Here is a 27665-nt window from a genome sequence, read left to right as displayed (position 1 = left end):
CACGAACCCATGTCCCCTGCATTGGTAGGCGGACTCTCGACCACTGCGCCACCAGGGAAGCCCAATACTGCATTCATTTTAACGGTACCTTTAATTGTTGTATTTGAAAGACACAGGTGTGTGAGGTCCTGTTCTAGGCCCTTTTCAAATGAATAGTAACAGTGGGTCAAAGGATATACACATTGCTTATTTTAATACATATCACCAATGTGACCTTCAAAAGAGTAATTCCAATTTATCCTCCAATGATGGCAATCATTTTTTCTTTCTTTCTTTTTTAAATTATTATTTTTTTGGCTGCATTGGGTCTTTGTTGCTGCACGCGGGCTTTCTCTAGTTGCAGCGAGTGGGAGCTACTCTTTGTTGCGGTGCACAGGCTTCCCGTTGCGGTGGCTTCTCTTGTGGAGCACGGGCTGTAGGTTCACGGGCTTCAGTAGTTGTAGCACACGGGCTTAGCAGTTGTGGCTCGCGGGCTGTAGAGTGCAGGCTCAGTAGTTGTGGCACATGGGCTTAGTTGCTCCGTGACATGTGGGATCTTCCTGGACCAGGGCTTGAACCAGTGTCCCCTGCATTGGCAGGCGGATTCTTAACCACTGCGCCACCAGGGAAGCCCTATTTCTTTTTATAATTCTCCAATCTGGTAACATTTTTTCCTCATCTCCCTGTACATTTTTATGATGAATCAATATAGCTTATTTGTTACGGTTCTGAATAGTCTGTTTAAATCCTGCGCTATATGTTGAATTTATAGGAGTTCTTGGAGAACATAAAGAATGATGAGTATTCAAGCCAAGGAAAGTGCTTGTGTGAATGGGTACACATTATGTTTGGACTGGGGTGGGGTTGGGCTGTATACACAGTAAATTCATCAGGTCATAACTCCTCCCCAAAGGTAACCACTATCCTGACTTCTAACACATTAGATTAGTTTTAGATTAGTTATGTATGTATATGAACTTTGTATTCTTTTGCTTCTGCTTCTTTTCCTCAATGTCCTGTTCGTGAGATTTGTCCATGATGTTTTGTACAGCAATAATTTCCTCATTCTCATTATTATATAGTATTCCAGTGCATGAATATTTATCCATTTTGCTGTTGGTGGATATTTGGGTTGATTCCAGGTTGGGGCACAAATAGTGCTGCTTTGAGTATTGTCTTAAATGCCTTTTGGTGGACACGTAGACATATTTCATAGTAATGAACTTGTTTTGTCACAGGGTTGGCAAATATTAACTTTATTAAATCTTGCCAGTTTTCAAATTGGGTGTACCAATTTATACTCCCACCCGCAGTGTATAAAAGTTCCTTACCAGAACTTGTTCCTTACCAACAATGTTTTTCATTTTAGCTATTCTGACAAGTATGTAGTAGTGTTGCATTTTGTTTTTTTACTTTTTTGTTTGTTTGTTTGCCATGCCACCTGGCTTATGGGATCTTAGTTCCCCGACCAGGGATCAAACCCGGGCCCTCGGCAGTGAGAGCACAGAGTTCTAACCATTAGACCACCTGGGAATTCCCACATTTGGGCCTTAATATGCATTTCATCATGATTAATAAAGTTGGGTACATATTTTACTTGGCAGTTTGATACCTTTGAGTTTTGTTGTATCTGTGATTAGGTTCTTTCCAGACAGAGGGGTTTTTATTTCAAGTAATAAAGGAGTACTCTCTATACTTTTTTTCCCCAAAGTGAAATTTTAAAGTTGACTCCAATATATAAAACAAATTAAAAGAGTATCTCTTGAGAGGCAGAATACCATGGTAATTAAAAGCTGATTCTGGATCTAGTCTCTTCCATTAGGAATTGTAGTTTTGCCATTTACTAGCTTTGTGAATTTGGGCAAGTTACTTAACCCCTATTTACTTCAGTTTCGTTATCTCTAAAATGAAATGTATTAAACTTTCATCATAAGGTTAATGTCAGGCTCAAGTTAGTTAATATAAAGTACGTAGGACAGTGCATGTTACCTAACAAGTACTATATAATGTTAGCTGTTAGTAGTAGTGGTAGTGATGGTGATATAAATTTATCTTATGAATTTATACCAAGTTAGTTGACAAGAGTAAGGGGGCTCTACTGTTGAGCACAAATTTGAAATTGAGGGTTATGGATGATAGTTGGAATTTTATTTTAGTCTCAGCCTTTTTTTGTTTTGGTTGCACAATACCAGGAAAATTTTGATTCACACAGATGAGCAATTAAAGATACTTATAGTTCACTCAGTAGCTTTAGGATTATGCTTTTAGATTAATTTAATTGGTAAGTTGCTTGGATTTCCTGTTTTTAAATAAAAATCACAGAAGCTGCACTAAAATTTATTATGGTTTCAGTATGCTGCCTTATAGGTTTGCTTTTTATTGCTTTCAACCACAAGATAAGATGAGCAGCCCATGTCCTCAGCCTTGCCTGGCACAATAAAGTGTGACTCTATGGATACTGTAGTGTGTTTACTCACTGTTGCAAATTTAATGAGCCAACACATAGGCTTGATTAGAAACAAATCAAAAGTCAAAGCAACAGGTTTCCTAATTAATGGTATATTTTCAATATATTCAAAGAAAGCTACACAAACCAAAAATGAGTTTACCAGGCAGCACAAGTTATGTGATATATGGTGTCTGGTGTGTTAATATTAGGCATATGAAAACATTCATGCATGTGCTGTTACAGTTCATAGTAGTTACTTCTACAGCCAGCTGGCACAGTCACTGGCTGTCACTTACAAACAGCCTTGCATGTTTATAGCTAGCTGACCCTTATACCAAGAGACCATTTACAACTGCTCTCATGCTTTCAGACAGACTTAAATGAGTACTTGACAAGCTCCTTTAGCACCAGCTTTACTTCTCCCCAGCAGACTGTCTCCCACTGCTCCTTAGCCAGTATGGGCTCCTCCAGGCTGGCTGGTCTCCCCTCTTCCTTGCCACCTCCACGGTTTTGTGTTCCGTTCTCTGTGATAACAGTGCCTGCCTGCTCTACTGTCATCACTATCTATCTTGGGTACTGTAATTTCTTCGTGGTCCTGCTTGGATTCCATCTTCTCTCAGAATCACTCCTCTCTGATACCATTCTCTCCTGTGAAATCCTGTTCTGAAATTCTATATCTTGGGATCTTAAAAACTTTTTTTTAAAGTATCAAAGTTGTGCTCCATGAGCCACGTAGTGGCTCACACAAACTCCATCAGCAGAGGGAGCTAAATAAAAGAAGATGAGCCCCTGAAATTAAGACCTGAAGTAGAGAAAGTACTTATAAATAGTGACGTGTTCACATACTGCTCAGTAGTGAAAAAGAGCTGGAATAATATTAGAAATCAATGATTTGGACCCTAGTCCCAGGTTATAACTTCTATGAGGAGATTTGTAAAGTGTTTTTCCAAGAGGTAATTCTATATCATGTTAAAAACCTACTTATATGGGGGATGGCCTGATAAACATATACATATTAGGAGAAGCAATCAGATGTTTAGTTTTTTAAAAAATTCTGTTTATTCCTTCTCCAAAAGTTTTATTAAGGATGATGAAATGAGGTCACTAGCTTTGTGAAGAATTTCATATGGAGCAATGAGTCCTGAAGTTATCAAGGATTATGGATAACCCATTCCAAGTTTTAAAGATAGAATTTTCAAGTAAATTTCTTATATTTTGTTTTGATTAAGTGTATGTATCTTAATTTCAGTTAGCAGACTTGAAGAAAGAGAAGCAGAACTGAAGAAGGAATATAATGCATTACATCAAAGACACACAGAGGTGGGTTTCTAGGTTGTTCTTACCATGCTAATATTGAGATACAGAAATTAACCTTAGAAAATGTGTCTTAATTTCTCTTTGAAAATCAGCTAGTATAATCCTTGGGGATTATTTTGAGAAGACTTTAAATTTCATGTAGCATGTACTTAGTTACCAAATGTTGACTTTTAATGTCTTTTATCTGGCATTAAGTTTTCATGTGGTGAATTAGTGTTACACAGAATATTGTAATTATTAAGGCAGTTCCAATACTTGTGTCTTTGGCTGGTTAAGTAAAAACTTAATGTGTGCATAATAAAAAGTATACGTGGTACTAATATGAGAGAATAGATATAATTTGTTTTGTTACCTGTTGGGAAATGATGGATTGGTAAATTGTTGGTCAGAGTCTCTACATTTATAATACAGTATAAAGGACTTATTTGCATCAAGCTCATAACAAATAACAAACAAATTATAATGTCTTAAAATGACTCTAAAACAGGTTTTCTGCATGAAATTTCAGTATTTTAGATGAACAACTCTAGCACATAATCTCTTCAAAGCAATTTAGAAAATGTACTTGAGGGTTTTTTAACCTTCTTTTTATGATTTTCTGTCAGCCTTTTATATGTTTCCTTTGTTTCTTTCTATCTCCTTAATGTGAAAATTGTTGCTGTGTATCATGGTCATTCTGGGGTTCACATACCTAAATAAATAGAATTTTCATAGATGCATGCACTGTTACCTGAAAAAAATAATTGCTCTCTTTCCCTTTCTAGTCCAGTCTTTCCCATGATACAGATGGTTCCAGTCTTCAGCTTCCATTTTCCTTTCACTAGTTTGGGTGATCTCTTATCCTGCCTCTGGTAGGGGCCTATATTGTTGCTTTTAAGGAATGTAAAACCCCACCGCACTCAGTTTCATTTGCTTTGGAGACTAGTGTTCTTAACACTTTCTTGGGGAGGTGTTGGAATTTCTTCCTGACGTGTGAGGTTTGATTATTACTGTTTTTGTTTTTTGTTTTTTTTTCCGGTACGCGGGCCTCCCACTGCTGTAGCCTCTCCCGTTGTGGAGCACAGGCTCCGGACGCGCAGGCTCAGCGGCCATGGCTCACGGGCCCAGCCGCTCCGCGGCATGTGGGATCTTCTCGGATCGGGGCACAAACCCGTGTCCCCTGCATCGGCAGGCGGACTCCCAACCACTGTGCCACCAGGGAAGCCCTGATTATTACTGTTTTAACTTACATAACCACACACTAAGCATGAAGTGTCACAGAATTGATATATAGTGGTGGAGGAAAAAGATTGGCCACAGAGGGCTGGAACCATAGAGCTCTTGAAAAACAGGAACAGCTTACATAGCAGCCTTTTCAGTATGTAAAAAATAACCACATTTTAATAAGACAGGTACTTGGTAGATATTAAGACTGTTAAAGAACAATTGATTGTTAAAGGTCTATTGTTGGTTCTTTTCACACCATTCAATTCAGTGCCTGAACAATGCCCTGTACTGGTAGTGCTTATCAATGCTGATAATTATAAGCATGTTTGGGGGAGTAGGTTTATGTGCCATAAATAGTTGATAGTGATGAATAATGAATAGTCATTTTGTTTTTTCACTGAAGTTTTAACCTTTGTAATAGTTGAGGATTGTTAAATTGAAATATGTATAAAATATGCAGTCTAGAAAAAAAATCATCGTAAAGTGAAATTTCATATTTTCTCTCATATACGTATTTAGCAAAAGTGAAGATGTGTTCCAGCAGAAAAAGCAACCTGACATCTTAATTTCAACTGAAAAGATATAATAATTTTTCTATTTCTGATCCTTCAGAGAAGGGCAGCCCAGGAAGAAGAAAAGATCTCAGGAAAATCCTAAATACCAAGGCAGAGATTTGGGTCTCTCTAGTAACCAAGGCAGATCTTACATGTAGCATTTTCATAGGGTCCCCACCCTTAGTCCTAAGCAGCTTCTATCCTCTGCCCTGATAGGCTCTCTGTATTTCGTTCTGCCTCAAGGAAGGTTTATATAACACAGATATGGCTGCTTTAAAATGTGGGTCTTTTCTATTCTAGCCCACATTTTTCTGTGTTTATACAGCTGTACTAGAAATACAATTCAATTAGCAATTATAAATAGCTATCCAATGCTAAAGAACTAGGTGTCCTTTAAAGGTAAATTCTGAAAACCTACAGGGAAAGGAAGTCTGAAGGATTTAACCTTAATCTTTCCACTGTTACTTCTAACTAAGGTAACCTTTGTTATAGGCTACAAAAAAGTTGTTTAAAAGCACTTTTATCAAAAGCATTGTTTGCTGCTTAAGAGAAATCTCTGGCTCTTTTTGTAATGTGAATAACTGTTCTCTAATTAACTTCAAAATTTTATACACATTACTGAATTTGCTTGAAAGAAGACATATCTTGAAGAGGGCATTGGAGGAAATATACATACTGTTATATTAATCACTAAAAACTTGAACCCTGGTCTTACATCAGGGACTGTTTAGATGCATTTTCATCTCATCCTCTGAGTAAATTCTTATAATCCACCCCCATTTTACAGATTGAAGCTTAGAAAGAGAAGATGGAGTGATTTGTCCCAAATTCCATGCTAGTATGTGACTGGATTTGAACCTGGGTCTGTCTGATTCCCTTGCCTGAATTTTCAATAATGCTTTTAGGTTATGAAACACATGGACGTTAAATGCACTAGAAAATTTTCTTTGCCTCTTTGTTTTATGCCATCTCAACCACTTTAAGAATAGTGGCTTTGTGGATATACTTACAGGATTTTGAGCTGCATATGGAAGGATTCAAGGCCAACAGAATTAAAAGGATTCATGCCACTTGTCTTCAAAACCTCTATTTTTGCCTTGCTTTTCTAATAACTATTGCCTTGCGTTTCAGTTTTAGCCAAAGTTGACAGTCAACCTCTGCTGTGAAGATTTCTCTGAGTGGGAGGGAAGTTGGGATGTTCTAAACAGTGTGCTTGGGACCCTTCTTCATGACTCCAGCTACTTGTTGCTGAATTGACTCCTGGATATGTGTGAATTAATGTCCATTAATTTTCCGGAGAAAATTGAGAGTTACCATTCTGAGATAAGGAGGGATGGGGCTGGTGGACCCAATAGTAGGTTATCTAAAGCATATCCCATTTTACCCTACCTCTCTTTTCTACCTGGCAGCATTGCCCCCTACTCAGTTTTTTATTAAAAACAACCTGAGCTACTCTGTGAAGCCCTGTAATTAAAACTTAAATTTTTATGTATAATTTATTATTTCTACTTTTTTGTGCATATATAGAATATAGTGCATATTTTATTTCAGACATCAGGAAATGCTTTAGGATGTGGGGTTTTCTTGTGGGAGTGAGGAAGAAAGGACAATGAACTTATTGCCTGCCTCCAGAATTGACTGAAAGGACAGATACACCATGAGTCCTGTAATGCTTAACTACTCTGATGACTGAGTCAGATGGACCTGAGTTCTGGCCACAAAGCCAACTAGCTGACAGAGCACAGTTAATCATTAACTAGCTGGTCAAGTTGGGCAAATTATTTTAACCTCCTTAAACTGGAGTTTATCTAGCAAATCATATTGTTGTTGTGAGGATTAATTGAAACAATGTACATGCACTGGCTGATTTGTAGTTGGTGCTCAATAAATATTAGCTGCCATTTTGTTGTTGTTGTTCTGTCCTATTAAGTGTTAGTTTAATTGGGTTGAAACCAATTTCATTATGTAGACCATTTTGGAATGTCAGAAATAGTTACTTGGGTCAGTCATTTGAAGAAGGTTTGGAATTCAACATCTTCTAAATTAAAACTTTTTTAACGTATTCATTTAAGACAAGAATCAATCTATAGAATGCATCATTTGGGGTAGAACTGATTCTGTATCTTTGCATTTTATTTAATCTTTTTATTTGTCTATATTGAATAAATATCAATAGATTATTATAAAAGCAGTCTAGGGGAGATTTCTATTCATTTGAATGCTTAAAGAAACTTAGATTCTTCCATTTGAACGAATCAAATTCATATAATCACTCTCCATTATAAAAGAATTTGACTTAGATTTTCTCAAATCTTTTGAAAATTTAAATTGGTGTCTATTTGGCCCAACCATCACTTTGTTATACTAGTCTCATTTAAATTTTTTCCCTTAAAGTTTTCCCTGATACAAGAAGGAAACAGCTCATTATTTCTGACTCACTGACGCAAAGACGAAAGCTGTATTTCTGCAAAACTGTTCTTTAAATGGTGGTAAAGAGAAAATCTTTAAATTTAAAAGTTTTAAAAATGCTTTCATATACCATATCCATGTGATTCTGTATTAATTTTTCCTTGTCTGATACATTTCTTATTTGGGCTAGTTTTAATTGGGGAACAGCCTGATTGATTCTTTTATATTTGATTTGATAGAATTACCCATCTTAACCCATGCATCAGAGTTCATCTTTTTGTTTATTTGAAGTAAATAACAGTTTCAAATTGATTTACGTACTTCTTAATTTTTGTATATGCATGCATGCCAAGTAAAATTTTCACAACAAAAGCATACTTAAAAAAAATATATTTATTTATTTATCTGGCCACACTGGGCCACTGCGGGATCTCAGTTCGCCGACCAGGGATCGAACCCTGGCCACAGCAGTGAAAGCGTGGCCAGGGTTCGAAAAAATTTTTTTGCTATGCTAAGCAAGATGTTGGCTACTTTTGCGGACACTAGCATCCTTAAATGTAAGCATTTGCATATTCCTTTGCCGTTAAAAGAAAATTTCATCCTTAATATTCTTTTACATGGAACTGTAGTCTGATAAATAAGAAATTTATATTAAAAGGTTTCCCTTGCTAAAACAGTATGTTTTTATTCCAGGTATTAGTCTTAAAATTTTGTGTATTCTTTTCTTTCTTCAAAATAGATGATCCATAATTATATGGAACACTTAGAAAGAACAAAACTTCATCAGCTCTCAGGGGGTGATCAACTAGAGTCCACAGCTCATAGTAGAATTAGGTAAGCTTTTTAATACATTTTTGCCTTGGGAAAAAGGGAAATAAAATAATCTGTTTGTTTCTGTTTCTCTCTGTTCTTTAATCCTGGAACAATAGTTAAGCTGATTCAAAAAGCTCTCTACTGTAGTTGGAATGCTACCGGAGAGAGTAGCATGGAAAAACAGAACAGCTTTCACTAATGAAGAGGTAAATTGTGAGCCATGCTATATGGCAACATATCGAGGTATTTTGATTGATTTCTGATATTTAATGAAGATTACACTAGGTTTAAAATTGTCTGATTTGTGAGAATGCTGAAAATTTTCATTTCTCCTGTATAATTGGTTTAAAAGTCCTTTTTGTTACAGAGAGGCATGTTTGAAAGGGTTAGTAGCTAAGACTTCTGTTTGATGTAGGAGTGTGAATAAATTATGTAGATCTCCAAGCACTGTAGCCAATGAGCTAAGCCAGGACTCTTAGTGGAGAGGAAAACAGTTAATAGGCTTGCCGTTGCTCTGGATTGCTGCATAAATGCTAGGAGCAGCAGCTCTATGGTTATGAGGTGGGGAGAGCGGGATGACGTCATCGCTTCGGAGCTGCTGCAGGATGGAGTGGAAAGCTGCTGCTGATGGCATTGTTTTTGTGGCAGCAGCTGAATGACAGATCCTCACTACAAAGATACCCCTTTGGCCCCCGTGTAGGCCTCCTGGTTCCGGTGTTTCACCATGCCAGCACAGCGCCATGAGTCCTGGATGCATGCTGCTGTTTGTGTTTGGCTTTGTTGGCGGGGCGGTGGTCATTAATTCTGCTATCTTAGTGTCTCTCTCTGTTTTGCTGCTTGTGCACTTTTCTATTTCTACCGGAGTGCCAGCTCTGACGCAGAACCTACCAAGGATACTCAGGTACTTTAGTCTCTCTTAGAAGTCCCTGTTTAGTTGGTTTTTCTTGAATTTTTAGCTTCACGGGTCTTCTTTGTAACCATTTCTGTTGCAGATTGAAACAATGGAAAATGGATTGAAGCTGAGATTTCATTTCTTATTTATAGTAGTTTATGGGCTGTCACTTAGGGATACGGCTTGGTGTTTGGAAAGCACCGACTTAAGAAAAAGATTTTCAGATTGTACTTATACACAAGTACAAGATCAGTGTGGTCTTGTTTTAAGCAGTGTTCAAAGAGTAAAGGGAGAGCAGGAGTCGAGCATTGGGTCTAAATTTGCACAGTCTCTTCGTTTAGTATCTGAATATTTAGGAGCAAATAATCTTTTATGGTGGGACTTGTAGTTGATTAGGCACAGGCCATAGGTGTTTATTTTGTTCCAACTATCCTTTGACTGATGGAGGTTCAGGCATCCTTTTTGCAGTTTTTGCAATTTTTGATAGCAGCTCATGGGAACTGACAACTTAAATATTTTCTTTCTAAAACACAATATATTTTAAAGCAAAAGGATTTAAACCTTTTAGGGCAAGGAATTCATTTTTTTCCCCCAATTATTTACACATCAAAGTTACGAAAGCTTTACAGAGCCTATTCACTATTGTTTTGTCAGATGTTGCCTTTTCTTTGTAGACTTGGGTGACAAATATCCATGCCCGCTTGTGGGGGTTAGCCATTAATTTCTGTAGCTTTTCTGCTCTTCACTCTACTTGCACGCTCTAAGAACCATCTTCTGTATTTTAGAGATTTAATGTTTTGGTTTCTTTTGTTTTCTAACTCATCAAACTAAAATTGATTTGTTGAGATTTTTGCTTTGTGCATCGTTTTAAATGAGGGTTCATAGTGTATAGCTTTTTATAAGTGTTTACTTAAAACTCAACTCCTAATTGTGGACTTAAAGTAGTAAATTCCCTCAATGTGTTCTTTTTTTATTCATAGGTCCATTCATGTTCAACATTAGTTTAAGGTCCAAAAATTAAATTTCAACTATGATCTTAAAACTAGGTACTTGGTCATTTTTTTTTCCTGATTTTATAAAAATCAGGAGCAAATCTTATTACTTGTGTATATTTTAATACATAAAGGATTTGTATGTATCTATATATAGACTTTTAGGAAATTGAAAAATACCTTGACTCAAGAATATTTAGACTATTCAAATAAGATTAGTCTTAAAGGGCTGGCTTAGGTTTCGTTCCATTTAAGATGCCAGTGCTGTGCTGTGCCATGCAGTGCAGTGTTGTGCCATGCAGTGCTGTGCAGTGGGTGAGAGGTTTGGAGTCGGACTGCCTGGCTACAACCGCTCTGCCACATGCGAGCTGTGGGGCCTTTGGCAAGGTGCTTACTCTCTGTGCCAGAGTTTCCTCCTCTGAGGTTCTTACCCCATTGGGTCGTTTTAAAAAACACGTGAGATGATTATTTTGTATTCAGTCAGTCGCAAGATATATTGTAAATTAAACAAGTAAATAATTTTCATAGTCACTTATATCTACTACATTTTTAGCAAAACTATTTTAGCTCTAGCTGTTTTATTCATAAAATAACTTACGATTAAATTCAAAAAGTTCCTTGACATAAAAGTTGCTGTTGATCTGATTGAAGAAAGTCTTCCATATTCAGTCTTTAATATTAAGATTAAATTGTCAAGAAATAGGTAGCTCCAAGGAAAGTACGTGGGTCTTGAAGTCAAAACAGGCCTGACTTTGAATCCCATTTCTGCTGATTACTAGTGCCTAAAGTCTCTGAGTGTCACTTTTCCTAATCTGAAACCAGGGAAAATAATTCCTATTTCCTTATGAGGATTAAATGAGATAATGTAAATAAATCATCCATCTGAGTGCTTGCCACATGGTGGGTGTTGAACAAATGTAACCTTTTTACTGTTCTTTATAATATGAACAGTCGATTTTATTAATTATTATTTGTTTTAAATGGGAATAATAAAGCTGTTTCAAAACATATTTGCAAAGTTATTTATGCACATAAGGTAACATTTAAATAACCAATTTAAAAATGGATATATGGCAGTTTTTAAAAATATGTAACAAGGATTCTGATAGCTGATGATAGCTCTGTTTCTAGGTAGTAATGCATTATTGAAACACCTGGGCTTTAAATCTGCCACTTGATATTTTCCCACATGTATTTCATTCTTTGGTTTCTTTTGTGAGTTTTACTGAAGCGTTTAATATATAGAGTATCAAACATGCATACCAATATAGTACAGGACTAATGTTCACTTTTCAGCGTTTCCTTTTGAAAAAAGGACTCTACTTAACGTGCATAATTACATGTCCTTCTCCCTCCCCGCCAAGTCTTACGTAGTTTATCAGTAAAAAAAAGGAGAGAAAAGATGTGTGTAGTAATACAATTTTTCCAGAGTTGGAACAGTGTAACCTACAGCATCATTGACCCTCTTGACAGCTATCAGTCTCTGAAGAAAAATTCCCTCCCTGTCAAGCAGTTTCTGAAGGATAAATATAAGCAGTACAAAGGTTTCAATTCTACTTATATTTTGGATTGTAGAGTTAGTATTTAACAGGAGTAGGAAAGTAAAACTTGGACCCACAGCCGACTCCTTCCCCCAACTTTTCCAGTATTTAACATGTGTGAAAATGATTGTGTTGTCATTCATAAAGGAAGATAATTGTCATGACTGGCCTGCATTTTGATTATCATTGGCAGTGTGATGAATTCGAATGAAGTTTGTATTGTCTTTCTTTGCACTTGGGGTTAGAGAGCCTTCCATCTGATTAAATTCCTGGTCACTTTTTGCTAAAGTCATTAAGATATGTTAAAAAACAATAAGTAATCTAGTAGCTCTTAGACCCTTAGATTTTCAGTTCCCAAAATACGTTCCCCACCCAAAATTTCCAATCGTTGTCACCATCATTTGGTGAAATAAAGGGCATTTTAAAATCAAGCAGAAAAGATGTGGCAAAGGGGTGAATCATTCTCAAGAAAGAACAGGTTCTATGATATGTGCAAGCATGTATGTGTATAACGTGTTCTGTGTTATCCAGTAAGGATATAATAAATAATGCCTCTTCGCTGTGGACTTATGACAACTTTCTTGCTGAACCAGCATTTGGGAGTAACTGGTAGAAAGAATAGCCGACTACTTTGTTATTTGGTTGTTCTGGCAGGTCGTGGAGACAAACTTAGATTTGGTTTTAAAATCTAGCCTTTTATTATGCTGCCTACATGCGTTTGAATTTTCCTCCCAAATCAAATAGGAAAAGTACCCCAAGTGTGAAGAAGTTATAAATAATTAACTCTTGATAGAGAAAAGTCCTGTTCTATTTCCTTGTGCCTACAACTTTAATAAAATGCAGTCCCTCAACCCTTTTGCTTCACCTAATCTTTAAGGAGGTGTTTGACAGTTGTACTGATCCTTTCTGATTGTCATTAGGAATGAAAGCAGTGTACCCTTTGTGTTCAGTGAGGGCACATTTCAAAAGTGGCTTAAGTTTCTTGGTATGAAAATAAGCTTACAGAGTAAAGACTTATTTAGAAAAACTGAATATTTTCCAATTTATTTATATTACTTATTTATAACCTCAGTGTTTCTGTTCTAACTTACATTTTTTACCAGCAGCACTATGGTTCCTAGAAGCTCCAAACCTTTGGTGTCTCATTTCTTGCTAATTTCCATTTGAGTTAATGACCCAGGATGACCCAGGCTTATTTCTACCCTCTAAAAGTCCTTTGCATTAACAAAGGATGTGTTTCTTGTTAAAATTCTATTATTAAAATTGAAACTCTTGTTCACTGGAATTTCCCACAAAGCATTGGAAACTCTACAGTCTTTCACAGAATTTTTTGGCCTCCTTGTTTGGAGAAACTGACAATTGTTTTCTCATACATAATGTGGTGGAAAGGGTCTCATATATTGGTTCTGTAGAAAAATACAGCTTTCCTACTTTAGGGGATAAAACTGTGAAAGCGCGCGCGCGTGCGCACACACACACACACACACACACAACCTAAAAGTTGAGAATTAATGTTTTATTCAGAGACATTACTAAGGACTATAGCCCAGCAGGGCAGCCTCTCAGATAGCTCTGAGGAACCGTCCCAAACCGGCAAAGGGAGGAACCAGGATATATAGGAGTTTTTGCTGAGAAAAATAAATAGATAATAAACAACATATAGTGGAACATCAAAAGATTTCTGCTAATCACAAAAGACAGACATCTCAAGTTAATGATTTTAATGCTTTTCTATGTATGGGAACATGCAGGAGTCTGGGCTCATTGAAATTATTCCTTTGATATACGTCTTAACTATCTAGGGTCAGTATACTGTTTTTCTCCATCCTGAATTCCCTTCAGGGCCCTCCATCAGGGCTGGCTGCAGTGGCTGATGGCTGAATGGCAGGCAACGTTGTTTGTTTACTGAAATGGCAGGCAACATTTTTTTGGTCCACATGTTCTTTTTACCATTTAATCAGTAGCCCTGATTTAGACCATATATTGATTTTCCTCTAGGCAGAAAAGAGATACCCTGAAGAGGCATGGTAAATATCTAGGGATTAACATGAGGAATTGGGAAGTCTAAAAGCAGGAGTTGGGGTAAGGGACTCATCAGTAACTTAATAAGATTTCCTAAACTATATTTTACTACCTTTCTTAGTTGATTCCCTGGGGCTAATTTAGCTTCTGAGACTCTGTCCTTTCTCTTTGGTAAGTCTGCTTGTTCAGATAGGCAGACAGAATTATTTAAGAGTGATAATTCTGGAGCAGTGACAGCCCAGCCTTATTACTTACAGTCATGATGAATAACAGTTAAAAACGAATTAATGCTTAATTTTTCTCCCCTCTCCAAATAGAAAAGAACGCCCTATATCATTAGGGATTTTCCCATTACCTGCTGGAGATGGATTGCTTACACCTGACACTCAGAAAGGTGGCGAGACCCCTGGATCAGAGCAATGGAAATTTCAGGAGTTAAGTCAACCACGTTCTCATACCAGCCTGAAGGTAAGCTTTATTCTGTGAAAACCTTCAGTTTGTGTTTTATAAGCTTTCTTATCCAAATTGAAGTGCTAGACAGCCAGAACATAATAAAATGAAATAGTATGTACACATTTTTAGTTCGTAAAACAGATGCTTTTTTTAAATTGGAAATGAGCTCTTCCCAAGAGTTTTAGTTTTTTATTATACTTTTTCAAGTTATATAGGAAAACAGAGTCAAGCTTTGTTACATCTTGGTTGTCATACTAATGACATTTCTATTTGATTTAGGCTATTTCCACTTGATTTACATTATATGAATTTAGGATGGGGTGAGCAGTGAACCGAAAATTATTGCCAACTGAAATCCTTGGTTCACTGTTAGGAAGCGTCACAATTTAGTAGGGCTTCACTTAAAAAAAAAAACAAAAAAAAACCATGATACTTTCCTCAAAACCTTCATAAAGCAATATCCAAAAGTGCATTGTGTTTAGCTAAAAAGGCCTGGTGTTAGTTCATTATAGATTATGTTCTTGACCAAGATCTTGTCACCAAATAAGTTATAAATATAAATAATAATATATTCCAAGAGTGGAGATATACTAATAATTGAAAATAATTGAAGTTATAGTGTATATCTTATAAAGTGCAATATTTATAAAGGGAACACTGATTATAAAGGAACCTTGTTACATTAGAAAATTGACTCTGTCATAAAACAAACAGGCCACCTACAATGAATACAGGTGAGTTACTTACGTCTTTATCTCCTTTTTCTGGTCTCTTTTTCTCCAAATTACTTATCATGGTTTAAGTACTTATATAGATAGCTCTTATGATACTTCTAAATTACGAAGTCATTTACTTATTTACTTTGTTTCTCTCCAAATCCATGCGGTTTTTTTAGTGCTGTATCCCTAGCACTTAGAAAAGGTGTCTAGCACATAATCGTCACTCAGAACATGTCTGTCAAATGAATTATTTGTTTTAGATGTTAGAAAGACTCTTTTGAAGATAATATAAATGGTCTGTTTTTCAGCTCTAGTAGGTAGAGGCATTTAGAATCATTCCATTGACCTCTGAAATGTGCTCAAAACAGTAAACAGTCAATAAATATTTCATAGCTTTGCTCTCACTGAAAAGTATTTTTAACAGTAGGCCTAACCTCACCTTTTTCTCATTCTCCTTTCTTTTTTGCTCACTTTATTAGAAGGTAATTATGCAGCTGCTCAGTGTCCACAGTGATGCCACTAGGAAGTTTTCTCATCTTACCCCTATGGCCACACTGACTTTTTTAGCCTGCCTGTTGCTTTAATAGATCTTCCAAAACACCCAGCTCTCAATTGCCTACTTGCCATGTCCCTTTCCCAAAACAAAATTAAGTAGCAGGGATACTTCTAGGACATCAAAAATGTATACCATATGGTAACTGTATTTTAACTACTATCCAAAAAGATACCTTAAAGAGAAGATTGTTATTTAATCCAGTCCTATATAGTATACCTGAAATCTTCAGGTATACTATATGATTTTATATAAGGGACTTGAGCATCTAGATTTCGGTATGCACAGGGAGTCCTGGAACAATCCCCTGTAGATACCAAGGGACAGCTGTACTGGAAAATCTGCCAGGACTCATGCACCTAGAAAAATATACAAGTTGTTCTTAAAAAGAAGTATTTGTACATATTATTCCTTTACTTATTGTATTTTTGTGGGGGAAATCAACAAACAAACAAATGAAATCATGGAATTTCAAGTAGTGTTATGTACTATTTTTAAAAAGCTAAGTAAGGGGCTAGAGAGTAATTAGTAAGGAGGAGTGCTTATTTTAGAGTGATGAAGGAAGGCCTCTTGGAGGTGGTGACTTGTGCCCTGAAATGAAGAAGGTACAGGTGCATGGAAAGGTCCAGAGGACTGTGTGTTTCAGGATGATCAACTAGCATCTGTAAAGACCCCGAGGTGGGGACAAACTTTGGTGTGTTTGAAAAATGTTTTTTTTTCTCTTCATCCCATTCCTCTGAGACTTCAGTGCTACCTACTGCACCAATGAGCCTTTTTTCACGGTTACCCAAAATATCCATCTCTCTAAATAGTATGATGGGGACTTCCCTGGTGGCACAGTGGTTAAGAATCTCCCTGCCAATGCAGGGGACACGGGTTCAATCCCTGGTCCAGGAAGATCCCACATGCTGCAGAGCAACTAAGCCTCTGAGCCACAACTACTGAGCCCTCGTGCCACAACTACTGAAGCCTGCATGCCTAGAGGCCATGATCCACAACAAGAGAAGCCACCACAATGAGAAGCCTGCATACCACACAAAGAGTAACCCCTGCTCGCCGCAACTAGAGAAAGCCTACACACAGCAACGAAGACCGGACACAGCCATAAATAATAAATAAATAAATAGTGTGATGGAAAATTCTCATTCCCATCTTGCCTTGTGGCAGCATTTGACACATTTGAATACTTTCTGCTTTTCTTATTAATAAAATTTGTCTTTCCAACTTAGTTTTCTTCTAATTTTATTTTTTAATTGTTTTTCATCATTCTTTTGTAAAAAAATTTATTTTATTTTTGGCTGCGTTGGGTCTTTGTTGCTGCGCGCAGGCTTTCTTTCTCTAGTTGTGGTGAGCGGGGGCTACTCTTCGTTGCGGTGCACGGGCTTCTCATTGCGGTGGCTTCTCTTGTTGTGGAACACAGGCTCTAGGCACATGGGCTTCAGTAGCTGTGACACATGGGCTCAGTAGTTGTGGCTTGCGGGCTCTAGAGCGCAGGCTCAGTAGTTGTGGCGCACAGGCTTAGTTGCTCCGTGGCATGTGGGATCCTCCCGGACCAGGGCTCGAACCTGTGACCCTGCATTGGCAGGCGGATTCTTAACCACTGCGCCACCAGGGAAAGCCCACTTTCTGCTTCTTGAAATGCTTTCTTCACTTTGCCCCCGGGATACTTCTCTTTCTCTTTTTCTCTTTCTCTTTCTCTTTCTCTCCCCCGCCCCCCTCCCCCTCCCCCTCTCCCTCTGTCTCCCATCTCCCCCTCTCCCTCTCTCTCTGGTTTTCTTCACAGGTCCTTTTCCATTGCTGCTTTTGCACCTCTAAATGTTGTAGTTCTCTAGGGCTTAAATTTCAGCCCCCTCCTCTACTTAATGTGGGTAGCTCAAGTTTCATGTCTGTAAATACCATTCACCCATCAGTGTTCACAAGTTTGAATTTCTGACTTTGACCCCTTTCCTGAACTCCGCACCTGTGCATCCTTTTCTATATAGTTTTCCCACATACATTATTTGTATCCTGCTTAGGTTACCACCAGTAGAAGTATTCTTTCAAGGCCAATCTAAATGCCACAGCTTACATGAAGCATCACCTGACACCTTTTGATGGTCCTCAAATCGAGTTTAGAGATCAGTTTAAGGCAGAAAGCAGAGGAATTTTATATTGTATCATTAACAGAAATTTCTTAATGGGGGGCTACTAGCAAAATTGGTAAAAAGGAACTTATGTTAAATGACATTTTCTGTTGAAAATGTATTATAAAAATGCTAGGGTGGAAATGGGCAAAAATGTTAAGGTAAGGTTGTTCATCCAACTGAATTATATTCACGAAGGAGGAAACAGAAAATGTATATTACTCAAGAAAGGTGGTTGTGGTTGGGAGGACAGTGAAAAGATGTTTTCAGTTGGCAGGGTGAAGGGAAAAATACTCTTAGAAGGCGCGAGACTGGGTTGTTTGTGTGCTTAGAAGAGGAGTCCGATAGAAAAAAATTGAAAACAACGGAGTGAAGGGCGATGAATGATACATCAGAATTATTGAGGAAGGGCCAGGGGAAAGGGATCACATATCCCATCTGCCATTAAAATCTACTTTATTGACAGGACATCTCAGTTTTTCCTCATCTTTTGCTATTACAAGCAATGCTGCATTGAATAACCTTGTACTTAATTTAGTACTTGTATTTATAATTCCCATAAGTGGGATTGCTGGATTAAAGCATGTATTTAAGATTTTGCTAGATATCACCAAATTGCCTGCCAAAGGGATGGTAGCTGTTTGTATTCTCACCAGCTATGTTGTATAAGTTCTTCATTGCTTTACAAGTTTAGAGTTCAGATATCTCTCCCTTGTGCCCAAATATAGAAAGAGAACAAAGTGTTTTAAATATCATTTAAAATACCCTACACATAAAATTTTCATGCTGTTTTCTAGACCTTGGTTAGTATCACTTTGGCAATGATTTCATAGATTCCGTCTAGTTTCACATGTACACATACATATGTATATATACACCTATGCATGTATATGCACCTGCGCATGCCTAAAGACGTGTGTGAGTATACACATATGTATATATACTCCGAAAAAGTATTATTTTTTCCTTTAGAGTCTCCTGGGTTGTTGGTTATTAGTAGAATGTGACTTTTAGAACTGAGAAAAACAATTTTAGCTAAAAAGCGATTGGATTGATACCTACTTGTGAAAGTTTTAAAGAGTACTTTTGAAACCACATGACTTGAAATACTTCAGTGGAACTGCTGTGAGAAGGTCTTGTTAGCAGGGTTTGGTATATAAAGCCAGTGGTCAATGTGTGCTGCATTCGTCAGGGAACGTGCTTAGCATGCAGAATGGAAAATTTCTGAACAGAGCCAGCATTATTGTTTAGAAGAATTTTCCATCCTCCTCCATTTGTGTTAAATTGTTCCTATTTCTTTAGTTTTCCCAAGCTTGAATCTCTATAGTAGTTAAACCTTATTCCTGTGTCTTTTGTGATTAAAGATCCTGTTGTAAAACGCATGTGTGATTTTAAATTTCCAAACAGTTAAAGCTCTTGGTTTGTTTTGTTTTTAACTTTTCATTTTGAAACATTTTAGACTTATAGAAAAGTTGCAAAAATAGTACAGAAGGAACGATACCCATCACCCACCCAACATTGGTATGTTAACTAACCATGGTAAGATTATCAAAACTAAGAAATTAACATTGGTACAATACTATTAGCTGAACTACAGACTTGTATTCAGATTTTGCCAATGTTCCCACTACTGTTCTTTTTCAGTTCCAGGATGCAATCCAGGATCCCACATTGCGCTGAGTTATGTTTCCTCAGTCTCTTCTAACGTTTGACGGTTTCTCAGCCTTTCCTTGTCTTTCATGACCTTCAGGCTTAAAGAGTACTAGTTAGTTATTTTGTAAAATAGCTCTCAATTTGGGCTTCTCTGATGATTTCTTATGATTAGATTGAGGCTATATATTTTTGGCAAGAATACTGTAGAATGCCGTAGTGGTGATGTTAACCTCGATTGCTCGGTTCAGCTGGTGTGTGTTGGATTTCTTCACTGTAAAGTTACTGTTTTTCTGTTTATAATTTAATTAATATCTTGGTGGATATATTTTGAGACTGAGCCAATATCCTGCTTCTCCTCAAACTTTCATTTACTGATTTTAATGTGCATCAGTGAATCTTACCTACAATAATTATTACTGTGGTGTTGTAATGCTTATTTTCTATTTTCTTCATCCTACATTCATTAACTGTAATTCTTTGGGGAGGGAGAGCTGCTCACTCCCTCCCTTCTTTCCTTCATATTTGAACTCAAAGGTATTATTTTGTTCTGTAGGTTATCCAATGCTATTACTATTTATTTATTAATTAATTTATTTATTTAGGCTGCTTTGGGTCTTCATTGCTGCACGTGGGCTTTCTCTAGTTGTGGCGAGCGGGGCCTACTCGTCCTTGCGGTGTGCATCGCGGTGGCTTCTCTTGTTGTGGAGCACTGGCTCTAGGTGCGCAAGCTTCAGTAGTTGTGGTGCACGGGCTCAGTATTTGTGGCTCGTGGGCTCTAGAGTGCAGGCTCAGTAGTTGTGGCGCACAGGCTTAGTTTCTCCCCGGCATGTGGGATCTTCCCAGACCAGGGATCGAACCTGTGTCCCCTGCATTGACAGGCGGATTCTTAACCACTGCACCACCAGGGAAGTCCCATTACTATTTATTTTGTTGCTCAGAGTGTTTCAGCGTTGGACATCAGGAGCTCTTCCAGGAGTCTTCCTATACCCTTTCGACATGCCCATACTCTTTTGAGTCCTTCCTTCCTGACACCATCAGATGCTCCAGCCTCTTGCATTTTCCCTGCCCCTGCTGTGCAGTCAAGTGCTTCTCCAAGAAGCCTTGGTTCTGTTTATTGTAGAATGGTATTTAGGAACCAAGATCTAGGCACTAAATGTGCTTACTGGTTGGAATGTGATTGCTTCTAGGCCCTTTCTTCCGTTGATGCTTATGTTGGGTTTTTCCATTAGTTTATAGTATACATTATCTCCTTTTGGATTTTTATATTAGTGTTTACAGTAGGGTAAAATAAAAATAGAATTTTAAGAAAAATGGATTATATGTTGTAATATTTCAGGTTGGTTTTGCTTGGGACAGAGGGTAAGGAATTTCTTCTATAACTTCAGTTTTTATTTACAAACTTTCCCACTCACATATATCCTCATTAGATAACTTCAGGAATCATCCACAGCTGACAGTTGCAGTTTGAAGGGAAAAGGGAGTTAAGATTTACTCTTCTTAATATTTTGGTACTTGCCCATTCATTTTTATTGAGGTATAACTGACAAATAAAATTATAGGATACATACTTACTCCCCTTTTAAACTCTTGCTTAGAGAAGAGGCAGTGGAATTAGTTCTTTCTTAGTGGGTGTTAATCAATGAGATTTTTTTCCTCTTTTTGGCATATTTATGGTGTTGTTTATTGACCAAGATGCTAGTGTATGTTGAGAATGAAAAATGGTAAAACTCCAAATAAACAACACTATTTAAAAATGATGGTATTTAAAGCTTATGTTTCTAATGTGACTTTTTTTTGAAGTAATTGGCACATGAGTATTTATTACTATTGATATTTAATGTTTAAACAAACTCTTGGAATAAGAAAAATAGCTCTAAGTATTTCCTGTTGAAGAAAAATTACCTTGCTTTTTGCATTAAAAAATTTTGATGCCTACCAGGTCACACAGAATGCCAGATGCTAGAAATGTTGTAAAGTCGCTCAGAGTCCAAATATTTTAGGAAGTAGGCTTAATAATTTTTTTTTAAAGTCATATTAATAATGTTTCACAATCAAATAATACCGAAAATCTAGAGTAAAAATGTATAGTTGTCCAACTCTAAATTCCATTCCTTTGCCTCAGTCATTTTGAATAGTTGGTATATCATTCATACCCTTTTCTTTATATATGTACATAGATAATACATACTCATGTATGTCTTTGTAAGATAAATGGTTTTAGGGACTTAGTCCAGGTGGTTAAGACTTAGCCTTCTAATGCAGCGGGTGCCAGTTTGATCCTTGTTTGGAGAGCTAAGGTCCCACATGCCTTGTGGCCAAAAAAACCAAACCAAAAAAACCCAGAAGCAATATTGTAACAAATTCAATAAAGACTTTAAAAATGGTCCACATCAAAAAAAAAAAAAATCTTAAAAAAATAACCCAAAACGATAAATGGGTTTATGCTCTAAGTATTTCCTGCAGCTTGCTTTTTGTTTTTCATTTTAAAATGTTATGTTCACAATCTTTTCATTTTTATTTAGAGAGTTATTTACCTAGCTTCTGATGAAATGATAGTTGAGAAGAGTTGAAGATGAGAATCCAGAATCAAAGATCATGTAAACAGATATTAAGGGAGAGGCAGTCTGGTTTGTATAAAGTGAGTCATGCTGTAGATTAAATGGAATATCATCCAACTATATAACAGAATGAAATCTTGCCATTTGTGACAACATGGATGGACCTAGAGGGTATTATGCTAAGTGAGAAAAGTCAGACAGAGAAAGACAAATACCATGTGATTTCACTTATATGTGGAACCTCAAAGAACAAAATGAACAGGCGTAACAAAACGAACAGACATAACAGAAACAGAAACAGACTCATAGGTACAGAGAACAAATTGGTAGTTGCCAGAGGGGAGGGGTCATGAGGTGATGAGTGAAATAGGTGAGGGAGATTAAGAGGTACAAACTTACATTCATGAAATAAAGAAGTCAAAGGAATGTAATGTACAGCATAGGGAATATAGTCAATAATATTGAATTAACTGTGTATGATGACAGATGGTACTTAGACTTATCGTGGTGATCATTTTGTAATGTCTAAAAACATCAAACCGCTATGTAGTACACCTGAAACTAGTATAGTATTGTAAGTCAATTATATTTCAATTTAAAAAAAAAAGAAAAAAGTGAATCATGCCTTGCTCATCTGTGGGTTTTTTTGTGGGAATTAACAGAGAGCTAGGAGAGCTGTATTTTAGACTTTTCAAAAGACTTTGATGGATTTCCAGACTAAGAATATTTAAAACTTGAAGTTGCTTTGTGTTTAAGAAAAACACTTTTGTCTCAAAGAGGGCAAATGTACAGATAGAAATGAAGAATATGAGTAAATAGATGTTTTTGTGAAAAAGGACTTGAATCTTGGTTACCCTTCGATTGTTAGTGTTCTCTTCAGTTTCAGAAATGAGGGGGCGGGGAAGAAGAGTGTTGTTAATGTTTCCAAGTATGCTAAACCGGAATATTTATTATGTTAATTAATCGAGATGATTAGGATAAATTTCAGGAAGATTTCACACAGCTGTGTGAATAGAAAAAAGGGTTAAGTGATAAACTTCTTATTGACAAAGTATAAGGTAAGACAAGACCCAAGAGGTGGCTTTTGAGTCATGAGATGGCGTAAAAAAGAGGCTTAAAGCAGGTGATTTTAAGTCAGAACAAAACAAAATCCCCAAACCCTCATTTTAACAAAGTAGATAAAAGAGATAGATCTTGTTATTCTGAGAGGTAGCACAAGCCAAAGATACTTAGAAATATGCTAACACCTAGTAAATACATGATTTTTCTTTTTTTCTCTTTTATAATCTTTCCCTCTTCTCAGGTCAGCAGTAGTCCTGAACCTCTGAAGGCTATAGAACAGGAGGTGAGAATGGGGTTTCAAAACGTTTTGTAAAAAGTAAATGAAAGTGATTAACTTTTGGGTACTTTCTCAGCTGCTATTTTCAAGACATCAAGTGCTCAGTTTGGAAGACTGCTGATGTTATTCCCTGAAATAAAAAAGAAAATTATTTCTTCTACAGTGGTTGCTAGGGCTTTACTGTAATCTGTAATTTACTCCTCTCTAAAGTCAGCATTTTGAAATAAAGGAGAAAATAATAAGTAAATCCTGTGGAAATTCAGCCTATTTCTATTTTTCCAGCAATAGGTAAGAAAACGTGTATGCTTTGCACAAATACCTTCCTCAGGGCAGAATGTACATAACTTGTATGTATCCTGGAGACAGCCTAGTATGTCATTTTACCATGGGCTGCCTCCCTATTTAAACAGATTTGTTCAGCCCCAGTCAGGGCACCATTCAGCTTCATTCAGCAAACATCTTTTGAGAGCCTACTTCATGTCAGGCTTGATATGCTAGACCCTGGGGATATAAAGACAAAATAAGACTTTCTCCTACCTACTAGGTCAGGGTTAACCAGGGTAAGGCCTTCAGCAGGTCCATGACAGTGGAACAGTGTCTTTTTCAGAAATACCTTCAGAGGTAGGTCATCCGTGCCTCTCTAAATTTTTTTGAACCTACAGTATAATTTACATCCAGACTTATTTCACCTAAATGTGTCTAGAATTATGCTTCTCAGTGTTTCTTTGGGTCACGGACTCCTCTAGGAATCAAATTAAAGATACGAAGCTCTCTATAAAATACTTGTATACACAGAATTTTGTGATTCTCTTATGGTGTAGAGTTGTAAATCAAAAGAGTGTTAAAACTACTGCTTTGGACACAACTTTAACTTGGGGAGAAAGAAATGTAAACATAGAAATTAAATATAAGGTGATAAGTGTTATAGTGGGTATCCATTGGGCTAGTTACTTTCTGTAATTTTGTCTTTTACTTACATTAGGCTTAAAATCTTTGAAGCTAAAGACAAACTTATGTAGCAGAGTTGCTTGCCCCCTTTTTAAAGCTTATTCCAGATGAAATCAGGCGGCTACTTAGGAAAACACTGTATTGGAACATTTCTAGGTTGTCCTTCGTGGGATAATTTATTTTTATAGTTGTGAACTTACTTTATAGTCTTTCTGAACATAAATAGTAATGGGGCAATGCCAGATAACACATGACATATGTATTCTATACAGCACTGGGTACGGGAGGCATTTGATGAATGGAACATCTGAAAGTATCTTGTAAAGGCCTATAGACTTTCAGCCTGATAATCTAAAACCAGTAGGAAAATAGCAGAAAGACCAGATTGTTTTCACTATGGTATCTCAAGTGAAGCTAAAAGTAATGACACCTGTTCTGTTTTTTTGTGTGATAAAAAACGTATAACATAAAATTTACCATCTTAACCATTTCTAAGTATACAGTCCAGTAGTGTTAACAGTATTCACATTGTTGTGAAACAGATCTCTAGAACTTTTTTGTCTTGCACGTCTGAAGCTCTATACCCATTAAATAACAACTCCCCTTTCCCTCTGCCCTCAGCCCTGGCGACTACCACTCTACTTAGTGTTTCTATGAATTTGACCACTTTAGATACCTCATATAAGTGGAATCATGTAGTAGTTGTCCTTTTGTGACTGGCTTATTTGACTTAGCATAATGTCCTCAAGGTTCATCCACGTTGTAGCATGTGACAGGATTTCCTTCCTTTTTAAGGCTGAATAATATTCCATTGTGTACATATACCACGTTTTGTTTATCCATTTCATCCCTCAATGGACATTTGGGTCGCTTCTACCTCTTGGCTACTATGAATAGTGCTGCTGTGAACATGGGTATACAGATATCTCTTTGAATCCCTATTTTCAAATCTTTTGGTTTTATACCCAGAAGAGGTAGTGCTGGATCATGTGGTAGTTCTATCTTTAATTTTATGAGGAAACTCCATACTGTTTTCATAGCAGTTGCACCATTTTACAACCCCACCAACAGTACACAAGTGTCCTAATTTCTTCACATCTCACCAGCACTTGTTATTTTGTTTTGTTGCACAAGAGTGCCATTCCTTTATAGTTGTAACACTGGAACCCCAAGTCAGGTTGCTCGTTTTTGTGGGCATTTTCCAGTGACATGAAAGCCTACAATGTAAGAGTTTCTTAAAGACTGAAGGAGTGGGAATGGGGTTACAAAACAAGTAACGTTTATCAGAAAGAGACTTGACCACCTGGTGAGTCTCCATTTTTGGCACCCACCGGTGTCATTGAAGAAGATATCTTAATGGCATCAGGCAATTGAAATTGATAGGCCGGTGGTCTTCAGATAAATAAAGCAGCATTTGTAGTCAAAACTATTAGCCAAAACAGTACACCTGGCGTATGACCAGCATAAAATGGGAATTAGAAGTCTCCAGAAGTCACAGAGTGAATGCGAAACTACAGCATGCGACTCCCCTATAACTTTATGTTGAATAATTTATGTAAATGCTTCCAGTTTCCATTTAGGTCCTAGTAAAACATTTTCCCTCATTTTGTACCTGGTATCATATGAAATCATTGTTGACCAAAAGTGATACATTTTATCTTTTAGCCGGCTAATATTTAGGTTTGTCTTTTGTCCTTCTATCTTTAGTTGGAGGCATAGTTACTGACAGAATTTCATAATTTCTTCCATAGGAGATACCATATAAGAATATTGTGCCCTTGGCCAAACACATGACAGCGACTTCCCACCTCATTGCTTTCCTGCTAATCTTGGGAGCTTTATGTCTCCACTATCTGGGAGACCAAGGAGAAATACGTCTTTTGAAAACTATTCCCTAAAATTCAGAGCTTTCCCCTCTTCAGCTCTCATGGTCTGTCCCTGGGATCCAGCTGTCAGAAGTACAGCCCACACTGTGAGCTATTTTAATGTGTGTAAAATATTTTTATGTGGTAAAAGTATAAAAGGGAAGTGAGTTACAGATCAATAATCTCATGTTATTTGGATAGCATTTTAAAATACCATCTTCTAAGCAGATCCTAATTTACCACTTCCTTGTAGCCCTAAATCTTGAGATCCCCTGAAGTGTCAGAGTCCTTTTCCTGTTTTAGGTTCAGCTCTCTCCTGGTTACTTTATTTCATACTCCCAGATCCACAAATGATTTTGGGGAAGAGGGCTTTTGCCAAGCTGTTTATATTGTGAACTTTTAAATTACTACATAATTTTTTTTAAGGTAAAAATAGCTAGACCTTGTGGGGTAGGGTGATATGAAGGAAGAAGAAACAATTTCTCTACTTGACTTTTATTTGAGAGATAAATGGAAACAACAAGGTCAAGATCGACCTCCAGTTATTTTTCAAATAACTTCAAAGGCATACAATTTTCTCATTGTAGATGAACTTGATATTCTCTAGGGCTTTCTGAATCCATAGTTTTGATGGGTTTAAGCACTGTCCATCAGTACTTCATCAGAACCTGGACTCTTTATATTAATTTTTAAATGTACTTTATATTTTAAACTTTTAAAGCTTGGGAATTCATGTATATGATAACATAAATGTGAATTAGCCAGCCTGTTAGATTAACCAAAATAATGCCACTTCTATTTTTTCTGTTAAATAGAGTACACATCAAAACAAAGACCAAGAGAGTGGTACTCAGGGCGACTTCTAGTTGTTTTCACTATAGTCCTCTTTGGCTCCAGAAATATTATTGTCAGTTTTCCAGACTCAACTTCTAACAAGCTAATTTACTTGATGAAATTTTTTTTTTTTTTTTCGGTACGTGGGCCTCTCACTGTTGTGGCCTCTCCCATTGCAGAGCACAGGCTCCGGACGCGCAGGCTCAGCGGCCATGGCTCACGGGGCCAGCCGCTCCGCGGTATGTGGGATCTTCCCGGACCGGGGCATGAACCCGTGTCCCCTGTATCGGCGGGCGGACTCTCAACCACTGCGCCACCAGGGAAGCCCAGCTTGATGAAATTTTTATCAGATACTTTTGTATTAGGTGCCAGTCTCCAGCTCCAGGAAATAGTCAAATAATTTTGTCTTTTAATTTTAACAGGGGAGGAGGTGATAGAGGATTGAA

The 27665-nt window shown here is 37.1% G+C and overlaps 1 protein-coding gene across 6 annotated transcripts in view; it reads left to right on the top strand.

Annotated features, from left to right (window-relative positions):
- The window catches only part of SPAG9 (sperm associated antigen 9), a 143167-nt gene that overhangs the window by 65124 nt on the left and 50378 nt on the right, over nucleotides 1–27665 (top strand). For 2 of the 6 annotated variants that reach the window (XM_059998343.1, XM_059998342.1), the window contains exons 3-6: nucleotides 3678–3748; nucleotides 8654–8748; nucleotides 14492–14642; nucleotides 23537–23578. In XM_059998343.1, coding sequence (XP_059854326.1) covers nucleotides 3678–3748; nucleotides 8654–8748; nucleotides 14492–14642; nucleotides 23537–23578 — 359 coding nt within the window. Of the gene's footprint in view, nucleotides 1–3677; nucleotides 3749–8653; nucleotides 8749–9316; nucleotides 9629–14491; nucleotides 14643–23536; nucleotides 23579–27665 lie in introns of those variants that run through there. The other 4 variants (XM_059998345.1, XM_059998344.1, XM_059998347.2 and 1 more) reach the window with 2 other exon arrangements.

This window comes from Delphinus delphis, chromosome 19 (assembly GCF_949987515.2).
Source record: "Delphinus delphis chromosome 19, mDelDel1.2, whole genome shotgun sequence".
Classification (NCBI taxonomy): Eukaryota; Metazoa; Chordata; class Mammalia; order Artiodactyla; family Delphinidae; genus Delphinus; species Delphinus delphis.
This window is presented reverse-complemented; position numbering and strand designations above follow the sequence as displayed.